This window comes from Nelumbo nucifera, chromosome 1 (genome assembly GCF_055504915.1).
Source record: "Nelumbo nucifera cultivar China Antique chromosome 1, China Antique-T2T, whole genome shotgun sequence".
NCBI lineage: Eukaryota > Viridiplantae > Streptophyta > Magnoliopsida > Proteales > Nelumbonaceae > Nelumbo > Nelumbo nucifera.
Window position 1 is genome coordinate 174291261 of NC_142649.1, and position 17894 is coordinate 174309154.

At 40.3% G+C, this 17894-nt stretch overlaps 1 protein-coding gene across 3 annotated transcripts; it reads right to left on the minus strand.

Annotated features, from left to right (window-relative positions):
* Positions 1–1810: 1810 nt before the first annotated feature.
* Positions 1811–8034, minus strand: ERD3 (S-adenosyl-L-methionine-dependent methyltransferases superfamily protein). 3 transcript variants are annotated; one of them, XM_088895323.1, is made up of 9 exons: positions 7943–8034; positions 7503–7654; positions 5613–5917; positions 5352–5500; positions 5055–5250; positions 4409–4619; positions 3166–3841; positions 2774–2851; positions 1811–2448 (listed from the first exon to the last, which is right to left on the minus strand). In XM_088895323.1, exons 2-9 carry the CDS (start codon positions 7510–7512, stop codon positions 2229–2231), a joined length of 1845 nt encoding a protein of 614 aa, XP_088751449.1. In that variant the 5' UTR covers positions 7513–7654; positions 7943–8034; the 3' UTR covers positions 1811–2228. The 3 variants fall into 3 exon arrangements, with proteins under 3 accessions (XP_088751449.1, XP_010255768.1, XP_010255769.1); XM_010257466.3 differs by lacking the exon at positions 7503–7654; XM_010257467.3 differs by lacking the exons at positions 7503–7654; positions 7943–8034 and adding an exon at positions 6847–7380.
* Between the last annotated feature and the right edge of the window lie 9860 nt (positions 8035–17894).

Genomic DNA, 17894 nt, shown 5'->3' on the forward strand with positions numbered 1-17894 from the left:
AAATGGTATGCAACATGACAAGTATATGTACCACGTGCAATATCACATGTTTGTCACATGAAACTGGAATATGTTTATGATATACCATGTGGCTTTTAGATACGTCTTAGATGCATTATTAGATAGTTAATACATCATACATACATGTATGGTCTAATATCAACTAGCAAGTAATCCCACGCAATGCATGGCTTTAAATAGAAATTTAGTTAGGTTTGGATCTGGGACTTTAAATCAGGTTGCTGAATTTGAAGAACTTCAACTACATCTTGAGTCTTGGGTTGGGGTTTGGGTCCATTGAAAATTCATCAAAGTCCCAACCAACTAAAATCCAAGTTGCACCCTATTTGAGTTTTACCATCACTGTTAATGTTTAGGATTGATCCTAATTTTCTTAAGTTTTACCATGGAAAATTTTCTTAAAAACAATTAAAGGAAAGGTTTAGAGGGGGTTTTTGTTTCTTTAAAAAACTTTCTTGAATTCTGTTTTTGTTTTGTTTAAAAAAAAAGAATACATGTTTTTCGGACTAATAAAATAGTGGTAAAAATTATTGATTTATGTTAGGTATGTATCAAGATGAAAACATTGTAATCACATTCAATGACTTTGGAAATTTTTTGACACCTGTCCTTAATTCCTCAACCTATTTGAAAAAAATTAAAAACAACTTTTGAGAGTTGTCAGAATATTTATGAAGTGCTCATGTACTTATAATAGTTGTCAGAATATTTATGAAGTGCTCATTGAATGTGATTATAATATTGTGACTAATATATCAAAATTCTTTTTAAATCGGAAACTTGAAAACATATTAGTAGGTGTTTGGCATCAATTTCATTGCTTTAGAGACGTTTTCTGAGAAAATGGTGTTATATGCATAAGGGTCTATTGCACTGTTTTCTCAGAAAATAGCTTCATTTTTTGTTTGGCATATGCTGCCCAAAAAACAACACTGGTTTTGTTTGTATTTGAAACCGTGGGCATTTATTCACTAAACATTTGTATTTGATTTGTTTGCAAAACCAAGAAAAGCAATAATAAATCCGTTTATTAACACTTAACACTTAGGTGACATTAGGCACCACATCAACAAAACGGTGAATAAACACCTACCCGTTGGGGGAAGCGTTAAAATGAAGCTTCCCCCAATGGTAGGTATGCACATAAATCAAGGCCTGCTTTTGCAAGTCTATGCATACAGATTGCACATAATGTGAAAATGCTGAAGTGGCGCCTATGTGGCAGTGTTTATTCAATAAACACCCACGAGTTCTAAACATATGCAAAAATACCAATACTGTATAACCATTTTCAGCATTGGTCTATATTATCCTACACCCAAGATGGTATTTCTTCGTACCACACTTTCCCGATTTCCAAGATGTGGTTTAGAACAACATTTTTTCTAGAAAAATGATATCAAGTAAGAGAACCGTTTTCTGAAGCACCACTTTTTTCTGACATGGCACCAATGTGATGACATTTTCTGAGAAAACAGCATCAATACCGAACACCACCTCAAGTTTCGATTTTGAAAACAAAAAACACATTCAAGAATTTGTTTTCTGTACAGAATATATTTGTTATCAAGTTCAAACCAACTGGTTTTGTTTGATCTTTTTGGAGCCGGCAAAAAGAAAAACAATTCACATCAAAGAACACCCTATGACACGCTCCATCTGTAGCATTAACATTTGAGATTTGACAATCTAGATTAACATTAGATTTGACAATTGAGGGGAAAAATTCACATTCACAGAAACTACTCTTAATATGGACACAAGCGCATTTTAGCAAATACCCAACATATAAAAGCAAATTCTGCTGACCATTTTTTTTTTTTTTTGATAAGCGAATGCTGCTGACTTGAAGCACTTGAAATCCATTACACTTCCTAATTTCCCAAATTATCATAGGAAAATAAAGGCAAAAGAGCGAAAAAAGAGTAAAGGAATAAAAGAAAAATTACATGTTTCTACTCTTTGTTGACTGCCTTTAAAGAATATACTTGTATCAGGGACCAGACCTTAATGAATCAGATTATTTAGGAAATAAACTTCCAATTTTGATTTCTATGGCTTCGGCTTTATAGTTTGAAATCTTCTGTGTACCCGCAAACTTTGTGCGACCTCCATCTTCACTTTCACTGAATTATATGCTTCTATCTCACTTCCTCTACAAGTCTTCCCAGCGATTTCTATTTTCATTGGGTTAACGCTATTTTTATCTAAGACTCTTTGCTAGAAGAGTACCATAGCTTCTTCTGACAAATCAATACCTTCTCCTTTTCTACACCATACTCGGTGTTTTCTTTCCTGCAATTCCACCTCATCCCCTTGGCAATGGTTGTCAAGGCATCCATAAAATAGCTGGACTCTCGAATTATTGCATAACCATTTGGACGCAGAATCCTATCCATCTCCAGGAGCACATACTTCATGTCACATCTGCCATAGTGGAAACCAATGTCATCAGAATTGGGAAATATAGACCTTGTCGAAGATGAGTTTGGCATCCAATCCTTGTTTCCAATGTATTTCTTATCAGAATGCATACAAATACCATGGTATAATAAATAAATAAGCATGCGGGTGAACAACCTTCAACAAATCAATAACCATAGATTGGCATCTATGGTTTAACAAGAAGGTCCCCATTCCACATTCCCACTACTGCTAGCAAACATAGATCTAGGGCCCATGAACCCATGTTCCAGAAAGAAACTACAAGAAGATTTAACAGAAAAATTTGAAAAAAGAAAGGGTCTTCTACCTGTGACTTTCTGCAGTAAAAAGCCCATCAAGGTGAAGGAGATCATATGTTCGAGGATATGTTGAGAATGCCTCACACCTGCCAATAAATGGCGAAGTTAACACTCTTTAGTGATGAAAGAATAATGCATTTTATTCATCAAAAAAAAAAGAACAATGCATTTAAAAATGTAACATATTCCAAGTGATGAAAGAATAACGCTTTTTTTGGTAAGAAAAGAATAATGCATTTAAAAAATGTAACACATTTCAGCTCATAACTGACAAGCATGTCACAGGAAATCTATGAAAAGTTAATATCAAGCTTCAGTATGGATCAAAAATATCAAGCTTCATTGAACTGTACTTGATGATGCAGTAACTGAATAAACCAATTATATGCAATTGACTTACCAGTCATGGTATGTTCCAATTAATCCTCTATCATAGACCACTGGGAGTGTATTGGCAGCATAGGAAGAAACAACATTCATAACCCACAGGGGATCATCAATCAAGGCTGCAGCTAAGCCTCCAAATGCTGTATTCATATCCATAACATTTCTTATCTTATCACTCCCAATTGCAGGAAGTAGCTTCTTGTAGTGCTTGGCCCGCATCTTCCATTTGTCATCGTCGTGCTTGAATAAACCATCACTTCCGCCACGAATGCTTCCAATGCGTTCAGGGGCTACATGCAGCCGATTAGGCCATTTTGGGAGTGACTTCAACCCCAGCTTCTTAAGGTTTGGACTTGGAACAACAACGCAAGGGCGGAGAGGAGTGTACCATGCAGCATCAGGTTCAGTACCATCATCACACTTGGGAGGATAGACATCAGGGGTAGAAAGCTTATTATAGCAGTTATTATCTTTAGATTTCTGCCATACAGCAATGTCATCTTTTTTATTGTATAATTTGAAGCACATGGATGTCAGTAACTCTTGTAGTTTATCATAATCTGCTTTCTGCTCTTCCACAGTTGTGTTCCATCCTCGCCACCGGTTCTCATAGTTCACTGGTGGCCCAGACAGAACCCAGAAGCCACCAGGGCGGAGTATGCGGTGTATTTCTAGGAGGTATATTCCACCTAGAAGCAAGCCAATAACCATCAGTAGTGAAGCAACAAAATGGCAATATGGTGACAAGCACAAATCAGTTGGACAAAAACAAATTATTTTATCAAATTAACCTAATGAAGTTTACATAGCAGGAAAAAAAAAGTAATGTTCTATGATAACCAAAACACCAATAAGGCAAGGTGCCATCACCAATACAAGGTGTTTAAACCCATTGGCAACCATCTATATTCACTCATATTTTTTGGAATACTAAAAAGGGGGCGATGGATACTGTCCTCCAGTTGTGAAACCTCTAACCAGAGGAAGCTAGTAGGTGTGTACCACTTTCCTAAAAATCTACCCGGTTGGTAACTTCACCTTGAGTTTCCTCTAAAAAAGAAGGTTCAAATGAACAAATAGGTCCGAAACAAAGATATTCTTATTTTTTCTGACAAGAAATAAGTGCAAAACAGCATCAAATGAAACAAATGTTTCTGCTTGATCATGTAATTAGATCTGAATTTAAGTTTTCATAAGAGTCAAATCAACTAAAATTTCTCAATAGTACTTTGAAGGATTTCAAGAAATGAAAGTACCAAATTCCGTCCATGGGATAAGGCATCTTGAGCAATGAGCCATATCAAATGAATTTGAAGGGAATGGAAGCCGCTGAGTAGAAATTATTCCCAAAATTGCTGGGATGCCACGTTCAAGTGCAAATTGAACTTGAGCTTCGTGGTTATCTCTTGGCGCAAGAGAGACAGTGAGAACCCCACGGTCTAACAAATCACCTCCCCAGCTAGCAACCTGGAAAAGGAATAAATTGAACCTGTTAACTATAACCACACGAACCAAGACGTCTTCAAGAAGAAATTGGCCTACCTTTAGCAAAATATGACTATTTAGCACTTTGTCTATCTATAATGATAATCTAGTAAAACATGCTTGAATAAAACAGACGAGGGAGAACAGACAATGAGAGCATGCATAAAATTTTATCACTCGTCAACATCTCTGACATGGTGGAAATAAAATAACTTGCATAAAGAACTAAAAAGAAATTTTTTTAAATGATGCATTAGTTATCAAATTGCACATATTAGCTAGCAGCAAACAGGGGCAAATCAGATTCACACTCACTGTTACCCAAGGTCTTAAGTTTTAGAAATTTTGGCCATCTTAAGACTCCATAATCCCACCCCCCCCCCCAATCTTAGGACTTAGGCTGAGAAAAGTACTTACCCCACACCCAGTATCAAGTGCAGTTCGGATGGTTCCGTCTTGCATCTCAGGAATCAACTCCTGCATCAAGTCAACATAAGCACCAACTCCTCTGGGGAACATTGTACCTCCACCAGGAAAAAGGAATTTCTCTCCTTGTTTCCTCAGCCAGTTTTGATTAGATTTTTGCTTGTTAATCCAATCATAGGGCACATTTCTGAAATGATATAAATGGTGCACTTAGCAAGATTTACTCAAGAGTAATCCAGAAGAAAAACTAAGGAACCAGCAGGATTCAACTACAGTTAGCTACAGTACCTATACCAGCATTCATCCCTGCTCTTTGGCCATCTGATTGGTGGCTTGTACCCATCTGGTGGAGAAACCAAGCATTCTTTCCTTTCAAACACTGGAGGGCAATGACGTTCCATAAAAGTAAGCCTTTGGAGACCATACTTCCTCCACCTCTGTAATAACAAAAAAAAAAAATATGTTCCAACATAAGCAAATAGATATTTTGTATCTTGGGCCCTGATCAGCAAGAGCTATAGAACAATGAATTCAGAGGTCAAGAAATACCCTTGGGTCTGTGCATGGAGTATAATCTTGATAGTCAATGCCACACTCAGGGAACAAGACTGGATCAACTTTAAGAGTAGTAGATATAACTTCTTTTGAAGATTTTACTGGTCTTGTGACATCCTTAGTGATATCCTTTGCAAGGAATCTGTTTTTCTCAGAGCAGAAAATACCACCAAGATAGAATGAAAGTCCACATAGTACAACCAACGTTAAAGTCATAGGAATCACCCTGGAACTTTTTTCAGGGTATGGTTTTCCATCTTTATCTTTGTTCTTCATGGTTTCCTCTGACAACCAAATACCTGCAGTGGACAAGAAGATAAACCCTAAGCCACATAATAGCAGGAACCTGACACCTGGAGAGCTGTCTTTGATGAAAGCCATATTCCATTACAAATTTATTAGTGCATACTTATACATAGGGATGAACATTGAACCACAATAGGTTGGTTGAAGATTCTTTAATACAGAGGGGGAAAAACCATGACAGTTTCAATAATGAATCCAACTATGATAACCAAAAAGCTGATCACCAATCACTCGGTATAATCTCCAATTGGAAACCAATTTACTGGTATTCATTCAAATTCAGGAGAGTTTCTGATTGATTAAAAATTTTAAGGTATCATAGAAGTTGCCTTCAATAACAGAACAATCCAAATTTCTAATGGAGCAACTACAGTCTAAAGTATCCAACAATATAATAATTATATCAAAGCTTAAGAACTTCAACAAAAAAGTGATAGAAATTGTTCATTTAAATCTCAGATAAGTAGATTAAAAGAAGCTAGCCTTATCATAAAGGCCAAATTTTGCCTCAAATACATAACTCCATTCAGTACAAACATTCTTACAACGCAAATCTAACAAATTTCTTCCCACCAAAGGTGCTACCATATGCAGGCAACAAATTTCTAAAAATAAATTAATCCTCATAACCTTAAATCAAGGGGAATAAGTAGAACAGAGTCCAGAAACAAGCTAAAAAAACGAAGCCCACCCATCATTTAACATGTATGCACTTATTATGAATCAAGCTGACTGCAATAAAAACAGGAATGTAGAGTACACTGCCTTTATGGGATAATCCAAAGGTTGAACATTCACCACCTCTAAAACAACATAGAACCAGATCAGACATCGATCCATGAATACCCAGAGACAGAATCACAGGCAGAAAAGAAAAAGAAAAAGAATACTATAGAAAATCAGTAATCAAAGAAAAATATACGGGTTAATGCCGATATTCAAGGTTACAACGTAGCAACAACCATCATTCATAGTTCCTCCTTTGTCTTCTGTTTCCCTTTTCTATTTTTAAACATCTCATGATCTTGCTCTCAATTGGATGATTTCTGGGTACTCTCACAACGGCCCTTCCCACCAAGTCAAGAAGAAAAGAAAGAAAACGGTGATCTCACATAACAAAGCCAAAAGAAAAGAAAAAGCAAACAAATTAAAAAAAAAAAAAAGGTATTGATGCATCACATGTATATGTAGATAATTTAATCATTTCTTCATACACAAGAAAGTTATCATTATTCGACTCCACTGATAAGTGATAACTAAAACCCTGTTACCCAATCACTTCTCTCTAAAATCTTAAAAAGAAAGAAAAAGTGTTTCTCATATTACTTTAAAAGGAAAAGAAAAAACAAAAAAAGCAAAGAAGAAAAGTCACACTATTTCGATCCAATTCCCACAATCAACGCATACAAATTATTATAAGATAATGATAGAAATTCTTCACTCTTTTTAAGGGATACAAGGAAGCTTTATGATCAAAATAATGCAAAATGATGATAGTAATGGAAAAAAAAAAAACAGAAAAAACAGCATATATTTGAACAATGAGTGCGTGAACACTAAATTTAAGAGCAAAAATACTCCATGTCATAGCTAGAACAAGAGCAAGCCAAGGATCCAGTCGATTGTAGATATCACATTCCGCATTCCAAGAGAAACAACTAAAAGTTACTTTCTGTTGTAAACTCCCAAAAATTCTGAATCAAAACTCCCGTTGATTTCTACAATGTACACTGAAAACAAAATAAAAAGGAAGGAGACCTGTTTTCAAATTAGAATTCAACCCAGGATGAGATCTATGCAGCAAACGAAATTTGAAGCCAAGCCATCTCAGCATAACCCAATTTAGAGGAACCCATTACCAAAACCATCCTAGTTGAAGTAAGAAAATGCTAACCAGATAGATCAAAGTCAAACAATTGAGGTTCAGGCTCCACAACAGAGACCACCAAAACCAAAAACTTACTACAAAGCTGCAAAGCATAACAAAGAAGCGAGGGGAACGAACGTATGAAGATTACCTATCTGGTCTGGCGGTTCAGGACTCTCTTCTCTACTTTCCTTCTCGGGCTGCGCGAGTTATCTGTAATCGATCAAACAACCGATCTAGCTAATTCTCGAACAGCCTGAAGGAACCACCAGAGAGGCAGAGAGAGAGAGAGAGAGAACAAAGAGGAGTGACCTCGAATAAAGAGAAGAAGCATTAACTCAGATTTCTCATCCTCCAAAAAAATCCTTAAATAACGCTACTTCATCGCCTCCTGCTTCGCTGTCGTTGCTTTTTTCTCTCCTCCCTTCCCTTTTATTCTATTTTATATATTTTTATCTTAACCCCTCCAGCTCCATGGCTTCACCTCTCCGTCTCCGCTTTTTCTTTTCACCTGAATCACCTCTCTACTTCTCTGATTGGCCTGCGAATCCAAGACCAGAATGATTTCCATTTCCCCACTTGAGTTTACATATAGAGAGAGTCCAGTTCCTAATTTCTTATCTGTATCAAAAGATTACGACGCCTAATTGTAATGTAAATTTACGAAAATACCCTTTGCCGGGTTTCACTATGACCGACCGGCGTTTGTTTGCACTTGGAAACCGATGACTGTTGTCGGTGGAATTTTGCAAACGCAAGCTTTTTATCCGGTAGCGTTGTGTGTTCCTTACGTCTTCGTCGGTAAATTCTACAGTTTTCGCGGTAAATAATCGGATCCGCTACGCGTTTCCCCAAAACGGCTCCTAGATTCAAGAGTTTTTATAAATGAGATTGCCATCCGAAGTGGAAATTAATTACATAAAAAACCACCGACCGCCACAGTCGGCGACGAGACGACCCCTCCACAGTCTCGTCGCAAGACGACGTACTAGCAACTTGAGTCCCGAAAACAATAAAAAAACGGCGAGAGAAGTCAAGAGGTATGACACTCATGATACCGTATTAAGTTGTCCTACGATAGTTGACACCGTGAATCGCGCAAGAGATTTATGTGAGACAAATTAACTCGGTAGGTTGCTAAGTACCAAAGCAGCCTACTACTACTGGGTTTCGGTCAAGACTCAAGACTCAAGTGGTGCTGTAGTGGTATGGCCTGCATGACATTGTCATGTGGCGTGGTTGAAATTACTGCTTATACTTCAATTGGTTAAGTAAAAGAAAGTTTCAAGGCCACACGCTTTCTGATTTTCTGACTTTCTGATTTTCTGACTCTCTGTCTGTACTGATTTACGGATTTCGGGTTTCAACTCCTGTATATTCAATGATCAACTTTTGGCGTTTCACCTTCTACCAGTACCAGTAGCCCTGTAGCTGACGTGTCCGGGAATCATCATGCCACGTGCCATCATCTGCTTCTACACGTGGAGCCGCGGGTTCCCTTTGATTCTTGGTCCATGACTGCATCTGCATGTGCATCTGTTTGTACTTTGTAGCTGTTACATTACACGGTGGCGAGTGGATTTATCTAAAATCGACAAGCTGCCTGCGGGTATCCGTCTGATTTTAAAACAAACTGTGGGACCCACGGATAGAATGGATGGGCTGGGCCCCGCTTTAACCCAACCACCGAGCTAGGTCTGAGGAAGAAAAGAATGAAAGCATGCCGACGAAAGTCGGTAAGTAAAGGAGCTATTTGTAAAATTGTCGTCACACGTCACTTGGCCTTCTTTTGTATTTTGGAAATGTGGCAACAGTGGATGGATCACGTGAACGGTGAGCAGTTGAACCACACTGTAGAGGTAATATCCATCGTTTGATCGGGATCTGATGGATTGGCCACTCCCACTCTATCAAAGACGCGAGATGATCGTGAGACCTGGAACCACTCGATTATCATCTCTTTTAACGATGATTACAATCAAAGGAAGCTGATGATGCGCGATGTGATGCTCCTGCTGGCGGACAGTTCGGGCGCCAGATTAAGTAAGGGGCTGTTTGGTAAGTTTTTTTTGGAAGATTTTTTTGGTAGTTGTGATGGTTAACAGATGCATTGAACTTTTGTATAAAGATTTGAGTAGTTTTAAGTTAGTTTAGCTATTACATATCTTTTTGTGCATTTTTCTGTGTATTTGTATGAGAATAAAGCGAGAAATATGGAAAAAATTCGATTTGGAGCTTTCTGAAATTAGCCTAAAATGAGTTTTTTTCGTCTTTTCGATGCATCAACTTTTGGCGGCTAAATCTCTTACGAACCAAATGGAAAAGGACTATGGTGCAGTCCGTCTGGCTTGTAAACAACCGAAAGACCACATGAAAAAACATGCCAAATGGAGTCTAGGTCGCTTGGTCGAGCTGCAAGTGAGAGAGATAAGAGTGTCCGAATTGCTTTACCTAGGGTGGGCACTCCTATGCTTAAGTCAGCAAACTGAGAATGTGATTGCAAGAATGCAAGAGAACTAGAGTGTTTGAGAGCTAAATCGTCCATACCTTCTAAGGTTAGAGGTGAGGCCCTTATATAGGCAGACTGTTGTGAGCCTCACGAAATGCATCTAGGATCTCTGGCTCGTCTAGTTCGGAGGTGGTTTCACATATGGAGATGGACTCCGTGCAAGCAGGTAATGTCTATCCAATCCCGCTTGAAACAGGTGGGCTGATAACCAATTCTTCCAACGTGACATCGTAATCTCGGGGAATTCAAAGGCAATTGACCACTTAAGGGGGAGGTCACTCGACATGTCAAGCAAATCACTAACCGGGGCCAGGGTAGTTTGGTGGAAGTAGGTCGCCTCTTACACCGACCTAAGGTTAGGGGTGCTCACGGTTCGGTTAACCAAACCGTGGGGTAATTTTTTAGACCGAACTGATATGTTCGGTTTTTACATTTAATCAATCGAAAACCGAATCTATGCAACTGGTTAACCGGTGTAGTTCGGTTTTTTGGTTTTCTTTATGTCCTTAAAATTAAAAAAAAAAAGGAAAAACACAGTCGAATAGAACTGGGATTGCCACTTCGCCAATGTTGCCGAGATGTAGTAGAGCCTCTAACCTACAGCCAAGCCTCCAATGTCGCCAAAGAAGGAGGGATCGCCAGTGTCGGAGGTCGTTGGTGAATCGGTCAGAGAGCGGAGTGCCGAAGGCCATAACCTAGAACTGGGAGAGTGGGAGTCTGAAAGAGTGAGAAAGAGAAAGAGAGAGAGTCCGAGAGGCAAGAGAGAGAGAGAGAGGGAGTACGAGGGAGTGAGAGTCCGAGAGAGAGAGAGAGAGGGAAAGAAAGGGATGTGCGGCGGGTGTTCGACGATTCAGACCATTAAACAGGTTGTTCGCCAGACTGGTGAACCTGAAAGTCTCATACTCTCAGTTTGACAGTCTAAACATTAGATTAAAAAAATAAAATATTATATAAAAATATATTACTGTATATATATTGGTCGGTTCGATTAACCACCGACTTTTTTAAATGATTAATCGAAACCGAACCGACCAGTTTGATTAACCAATTTTTCAATTCGATTTTAATCGATTTGGATTTTTGATTTTTTTTGCTCACCGTTACCTAAGGTCCTGCTAGCTGTTCGCAGTTAAACCTACCGGCGTGGTATTGAAATTGCTGATATATTTATGAAGTATCTGAAGTGATCTATTTGCATGGTATCGAGGTATCACCAAATTGTTCTACGATATCACGCGTCATGATGCCATTAGATGACCAAATTAGCGCTCATCAGAAGCAAATCAAAACATATGGAATGAATTGTCCATAATGAATGCAAAAGCAGCGGGGACCACAAGGTCAATTAAGCACATGAGGAGATTGTGCTTTCCAGGATAGCAGATCTCTGATCTTGGCCATCTCAATCATTGGATTGGAATCTACAATTGGCATGAAAAGCAACTTTTCTCTTCCCCTTTACTTTTTGGATGTACTGCTCAGACTGCTTGCTATTTATTTCTAATTCTAATTGAATTGTGTAATGCTGAGGACTGAGGAGAGAGTTGAGCCCCCAGATTGGAATCCTTTTGGACGGATAAAAGGACTGAGAAGGACATCAGATAGAGAGACCAAGCTCCATTGCTCCAATGATCATGAGTTGTGTCTTGTGTATGTGTGACTGTGTGTATTACGGTATCATAAACCGTGGGGTGGGGCAAGAATGGATAAGCTAACGTTATAGGGGAGTTTCTAATCAAAATCACCGCCTCACCGGTTAAATGAGCATCACATGGAAACTTCGTTATCAAGAGGGTCAATCATGATCGTCCATATTAAAATGACAGAAGGAGAAAACTCACCCGAAACATATAACATAAGAACAAAAACCGTTGCACTTTGCACCCATGACCCATGCACCATGTCTGATGGGAAAAAATCGTCTACATCACCGACACCCCCTCTTCTTTATTCTTTGCTTCAGCAGTCTCCGATCTAGATCAAGAGAGAGAGAGAAATGTCAAGTGGGTCCCCTTCTCAATCATCTTAATCCGCTAGTGATTAGACTAGGCTACTCTACCAGTCTACCTTGCTTTGCGTGTTTCGACTTTCGATTCCCTTTAATGGGAATGCTAGAACCACGCGCATTTAAAGCACGTGAGTGGCACGCGATTAGGCGACATTATTAGCATCATCGTTATTTGTTGATGAAATAGAAAGAGAGAAATGATGAATCATAATGTCCGTTCAACAAAGTTCCAGATTTAGGAACATTTACGCGTGAATGTTCAATTTTGGATTAGAATACAAGACTTGAAGAGAGTGTCGGCCATTGAAGATTGAAGCCAACCAAAATAATGATTAAAAATTGCCATATTATTTCAGAGAGAGAGAGATTCAATGATTTCACATGGTTGAGGTTTGATATAGTAAGGTCGAAGGCGACGGGAGGCAACCGTTGGTCTATATTCAGCATGCAATGGACCATGGGGACTTTTTTTTGGGGGGAGACGAGTGAGACATGCGACATGCAACTGTTCTCCGTTTGTACTTACGGTTCTCTGACACGTGGCCCACATGCAAGCGTTGGAGGACCCACATCTTGATTGGCTTTGTTTCTTCTTTGGTCAACTATCAACCCTTGCTCACTTCATCAGAACCGTTAGTCCGTAGAACATCTTCATCATTGTTCGTGCAACAAGTCAGACGAATAAAACAGCTGAAGGAAGGAAAGGGTGAGGGAGTTGGATATCATTCACGTACGATATTCTTAGTCTACAGGGAGTAATAAGAATCAGACAGCTGTGCATTTATGGGAGAAGTCCTCGTGGACACGTGAGAAAGCACGTGATGTAAGAACCCATAATGACGTTTATGCCCTTGGAGTGGAGAATGGGGAGGACATTGGTGTTATGCAAGGGTATATGTGGAAAAGAGAAAGATTAGTGATCAGTAATGAATACAAAATAGAGTAGCGATGGAGGTCGTGGTCCAAAGTCCACCGAGGCAAAGACGGTGGTTGGGATTTATAATTTGGGTGGGCTGTGGGCCTGTGGGCATCTGAATGTGAGAGCCATGTGAGTGAGAGGATGGGACATTACTAATGAAATCAGTGAGTGAGGATTTAGGCCAAAAGCTTGATTAAGACTAGTTTAGGTGAAGGGAAGGTCCACAGCTGCACATGCAGCATGCAATGTTTCTCGCGTCATTCATCATTCCTTGCATTGTCTCTTCCCTCATTTCCATTGATTAATTAATCCATCTATATCTATCTATTGAGAGAGGGAAGAAGAGGTGTATAGTCCTCTAACCTCAATGCTGGCATCCACCTCTTGTTCTACACCTTTCTTATTTCTTATACATGTACATTATTTATTTTTAAATTAAATTATTAAAATATAAAAAGTCATAATATAAGACATCTTAAGCCTTAATTTTCTTTATTAAAATCCATTATTATTTACCCCAACAAGATCATTCTTAAATATAGGGGTGATCATTTTCAGTTCAATGCAAAGCATCTATATGAATGCTCATGTGGTGCTTCTTCGGTTGACCAAATATATATGTGGTGAGTTAGAGTCAAGTCGACCGGGTTAGGTTGGTTAGGTCAGTTTGGTCTTCTAGTATGAATTTGGTTAGGCTGACTTGGTCAGGTCAATTAGCTTAATCAACTTAGTTGCTCTTAGGTTGGTATAATGGGCTTTTAAGGAGATGTGAAGCAAAGTTCAAAATATCGATAGAGGCCGATATGTTAATAGGGGCATATCAGTTTGTATCGAAGTTCATTCCTCCATTTTTTTCAATCTAGTTCAAAAGGGTCAACTTAAGGCCCTGTCTACCCCCTGAACCATGGCCTGACTCGAAATACCTACTGTAAGGGTATATCGAGAAGCCTCTAATACAATAATATGGCCCAGTACGTATCAAAACCTCGAACCTTGATGTGAAATCAATTAATAACTTTGCCCTGAGTCTACTTTCCCTCGACGACTTCTAACTACTGATCGGTTTTGATCATATTAGATGCCATCACTTACTAGGACGAGGTAGCATCCAGATTGGCTCGTCTGAAGGAAGTGCCAAAACAGTAAATTGTGTCACTGGGCTGATAGGTTAGCATTGCCTCGTGTTTGGTTGAGTTAGCATTGTTTAACAACCACCCTAAGTTAGCTTTGCTAAATTGATACTTCGGCTTGGCAAGGGAGTTTCAAGTCAATCTGGGTCAATCATTATGAGTCAATTCTGGACAACAGGTTAGCCGTTTCAAGTCAGTTATATGGAGGTTGGTGCAAGCTAGCATGTTGTTTGCTTGGGAAAATTGGGCTTCTTATTCAATTCCCACAACCACTTGTTGCTGCCAAAATTTGCAATAAGGATATAATTGAAAATTTGTTGGAAATCTCGACTGAGAGGGTGTCACTAGGGATAGGCAATTTTTTCTGTCTCCGATGAGTACTTGGGCTCCCCAATCTGGTCAGGTTGGGTATGGGGAGTGTTGGGAAATGGGGTCACTGAAACTTGGAGGAGAAACTCTGAAGCGCGTCTGAAGACATTGTCTTTAGAACATTATTTGCCCCCACTCAGTTTTCACTGAGTTCGCTATTGGATTACAAGCAAATCCGTTCCCAGGATACAACAGAGCCTTGGGCGAGAATCTGCAACCAACAAAGTTGAAGAGTCTCCGAAGAAACCTTCTGTGAGACTATAGCAGATCAGATTGAGAGAGAGAGAGAGAAAGATAAAGTGAATTTTGAAAATGTTGTGTGTGAGATGTCTGATTCATGCCCCTTAAATAGTTTCTGAAGGGTTATGAAGAAAATGTAGGTGCTAGTTCAGAGTAGGCTCCTTGAACAGACACAATTTCAAACATTGTGATTGTTAAAAGGTAGTTAACAGTTAATGACTGTTAACTTTGTATTATGCCTCTTGATCACACCTGATCGAATTATCGCGAGCCACGCGGTTGCGAGCAAAGTGCGCCTCTAAAGTGCTTCATTGTGCCGCACGCACGCATACGCACATTACGCGGTATCAAACCTCCATACTCTCCTCTACTATTTTTAAGGAGTGTAAATCAACTCTTATTAAAAAATCCAAAACAAAACTTGTAAATATCCAATGTGAAACAAGTTCAAAACTGATTTTAGTATGAGAAAAGTTGTTTTCTAAAACAAGTGTGCAGGTGCAATTTCTCATGTAATTGATTAATCAAACCCATTGGATTTAATCTCTAATGAGATTAAAATCCAACAGGGAATGTTTTGGCAGGATCGGGGGTGGGGATGGGGAATGCAATCCCTGCCCCGCCCCACCCCGGCCCTGATTAATATTTATATACAATACTATATATTATTTATATAATATTTATATTATAATATTATTATAATTATTTAATTAACAAATAACAATTTACTAATAACTCCCGAGAGTCTCTTTTACTGTTCTACACTTCTACTGACCTAAACTAAATAACTCGACGATAGAATAGAGAAAAAGAACTTTGGTGGTGGTGGTTGAAATTGAAACGGTAAAACCCTATTCTTCTTCATCGTGGTACTTCCAGTTCTAGTCTTCCAAATCTCAGGTAAGGCAACGCCGCAATGCAGAATCTCATGGGTTATCTTATGCTTTATGGAATTGGATAGTTCTACTACACTTTTTTCTTTGGAAAATTCCTCCTTCATTTTAAGCTCTATGGGTTCCGACACCTTCCGAAAACAATTGAATCTTCCATTTTCCTATTCTGATCTTGACTATATTTAAAGTGGGTGAGGCTTTTTCCGAATACGAATTGAATCCTCCTTCGTCACATTCTCTCTCCCTCTGCTTCTCCCAACGCGAAAAGAACTATTTTGGAATTCCTTCCAAATATTTAAGGTGTTGGCTGGAGTAGTGGACGCTTGAAAGCGAACAAGCTTTGTTTGGTTTTTGTTTCCAAAGAGGAGGATGGGAGGGACAAAAGAGGACACAAGATGTTAAAAGCAACCGGGGATCCGGGTCTCCGACGAGGAACCCATCCCCATCGGGGTTGGGGATGGAGGAGCATTTGTTTCCCCGATGGAAATTGAGGACAAGAATGAGAGATGATTTGGAAATCGGGGTTGGAGATGGAGAATGTAATCCCCACCCCAAACCAAACCCGCCCGTTGCCAGTGTCACCAGCACATTTCACTTCATCTCACCTCACCTATATCATGTATCATCAAGCTCTCAAGATCATCTTATCTACTATTAGTGTTACTGACTTGACTATTAGAGTCTATGCCCTCGGGATATCACGTCGGGGCCTCTAATGTTCTCTTCTAGTCATAGGTGCTCTTCAGTAATCGAGGTGGCACCCCCTTAGTCAAAATCTCCAGCAATTTTCCAATTATATCCTTGAAATTTTCTATATTAGATGCATATAATATATAATATTATATATTGTTATGGTCACACCATCCGGCAAGGCACCGCGGCGCAGTCATAGGCAGCAGCCCGCACAACAGGCCGCACAACAGTGGGCACCGCCTGGCAGCACTGTAGCATGCACCGCCAATAGCGCGCAGCACGCATCGCCAGGCAGCAGCGCACACCGCACGCACCGCATGGCAGCACGCACCATGCACACGCCCGGCACCGCACGGCAGCAGCACCATGGCGCGCAGCACGCACCGCCAGGCAGCAGCGCGCACCGCACGCACTGCACGCCAGAACGCACCGCGCACACACACGGCTCCGCACGGCAGCGGCACCATGGCAAAGCACGCACCGCCAGGCAGCAGCACGGTAGCGACACCATGAGGCGCGTGCACGGCAGCGGCACCCTGAGGCGTGCGCACGCACTGCACGGCAGCAGCACTGCGCGCACGCACCGCGCGGCAGTGGCACCATGAGCCGCGCGCACGCACCCGGCAGCAGCAGTAGAGCGGGGCCCACACGACAGCTCATGGGGGTGGGCCCACCCTTATCTGGACACATCAAGCCAACTCGCCGCCAGCTTACCTTATCCTTATCTTATCCCTTATCCCTTATCTTTATCTAATCTTATCTTTATCTTTATCTTAAGTAAGAGTGAGTTACCATTAGGAGTTTGAGTTCAAATTGGAGTTTGAGTTTAATTAGGAATTTACCTTTGTAATCTCCTATTTAAGGAGCTACGAATTGAAATAAAGGCATTCAGTTTTCTAGTCAAGAAAAGAGTGAGGAGAGTTCGGGTGGTCTCTTGGACAAATCACCCCAAGGGAGAGTTCGGGTGGTCTCTTGGACAAATCACCCATTCAGTTTCCACAATAGGGTCTACACGCAAGGGAAGGCGCAAGGGGAAGCAGGGCTTCGTACCGTGGACCGACCCATGACGGGATCCTACGCGCGGGACCATAACAAATTGGTATCAGAGCCAAACATCACGGTCGATATGGAGCAGCTGTCTTCCAAAGTCCACGAACTGGAACACCAACTTGCAGAAACCAGCATGGAGGTTCGTGAAGTCAGGGAAGACGTCCAAGAGATGCAACGCCTGCTGGAAGCATTCCTCTCCAACAAAGAAATGGGTTCGGAGGGAATCGCCAACACCAACAAACATCGTCCGGGCTGGGCAGTGGCATGCAGCGAACAACAGATCGCTGCCCCT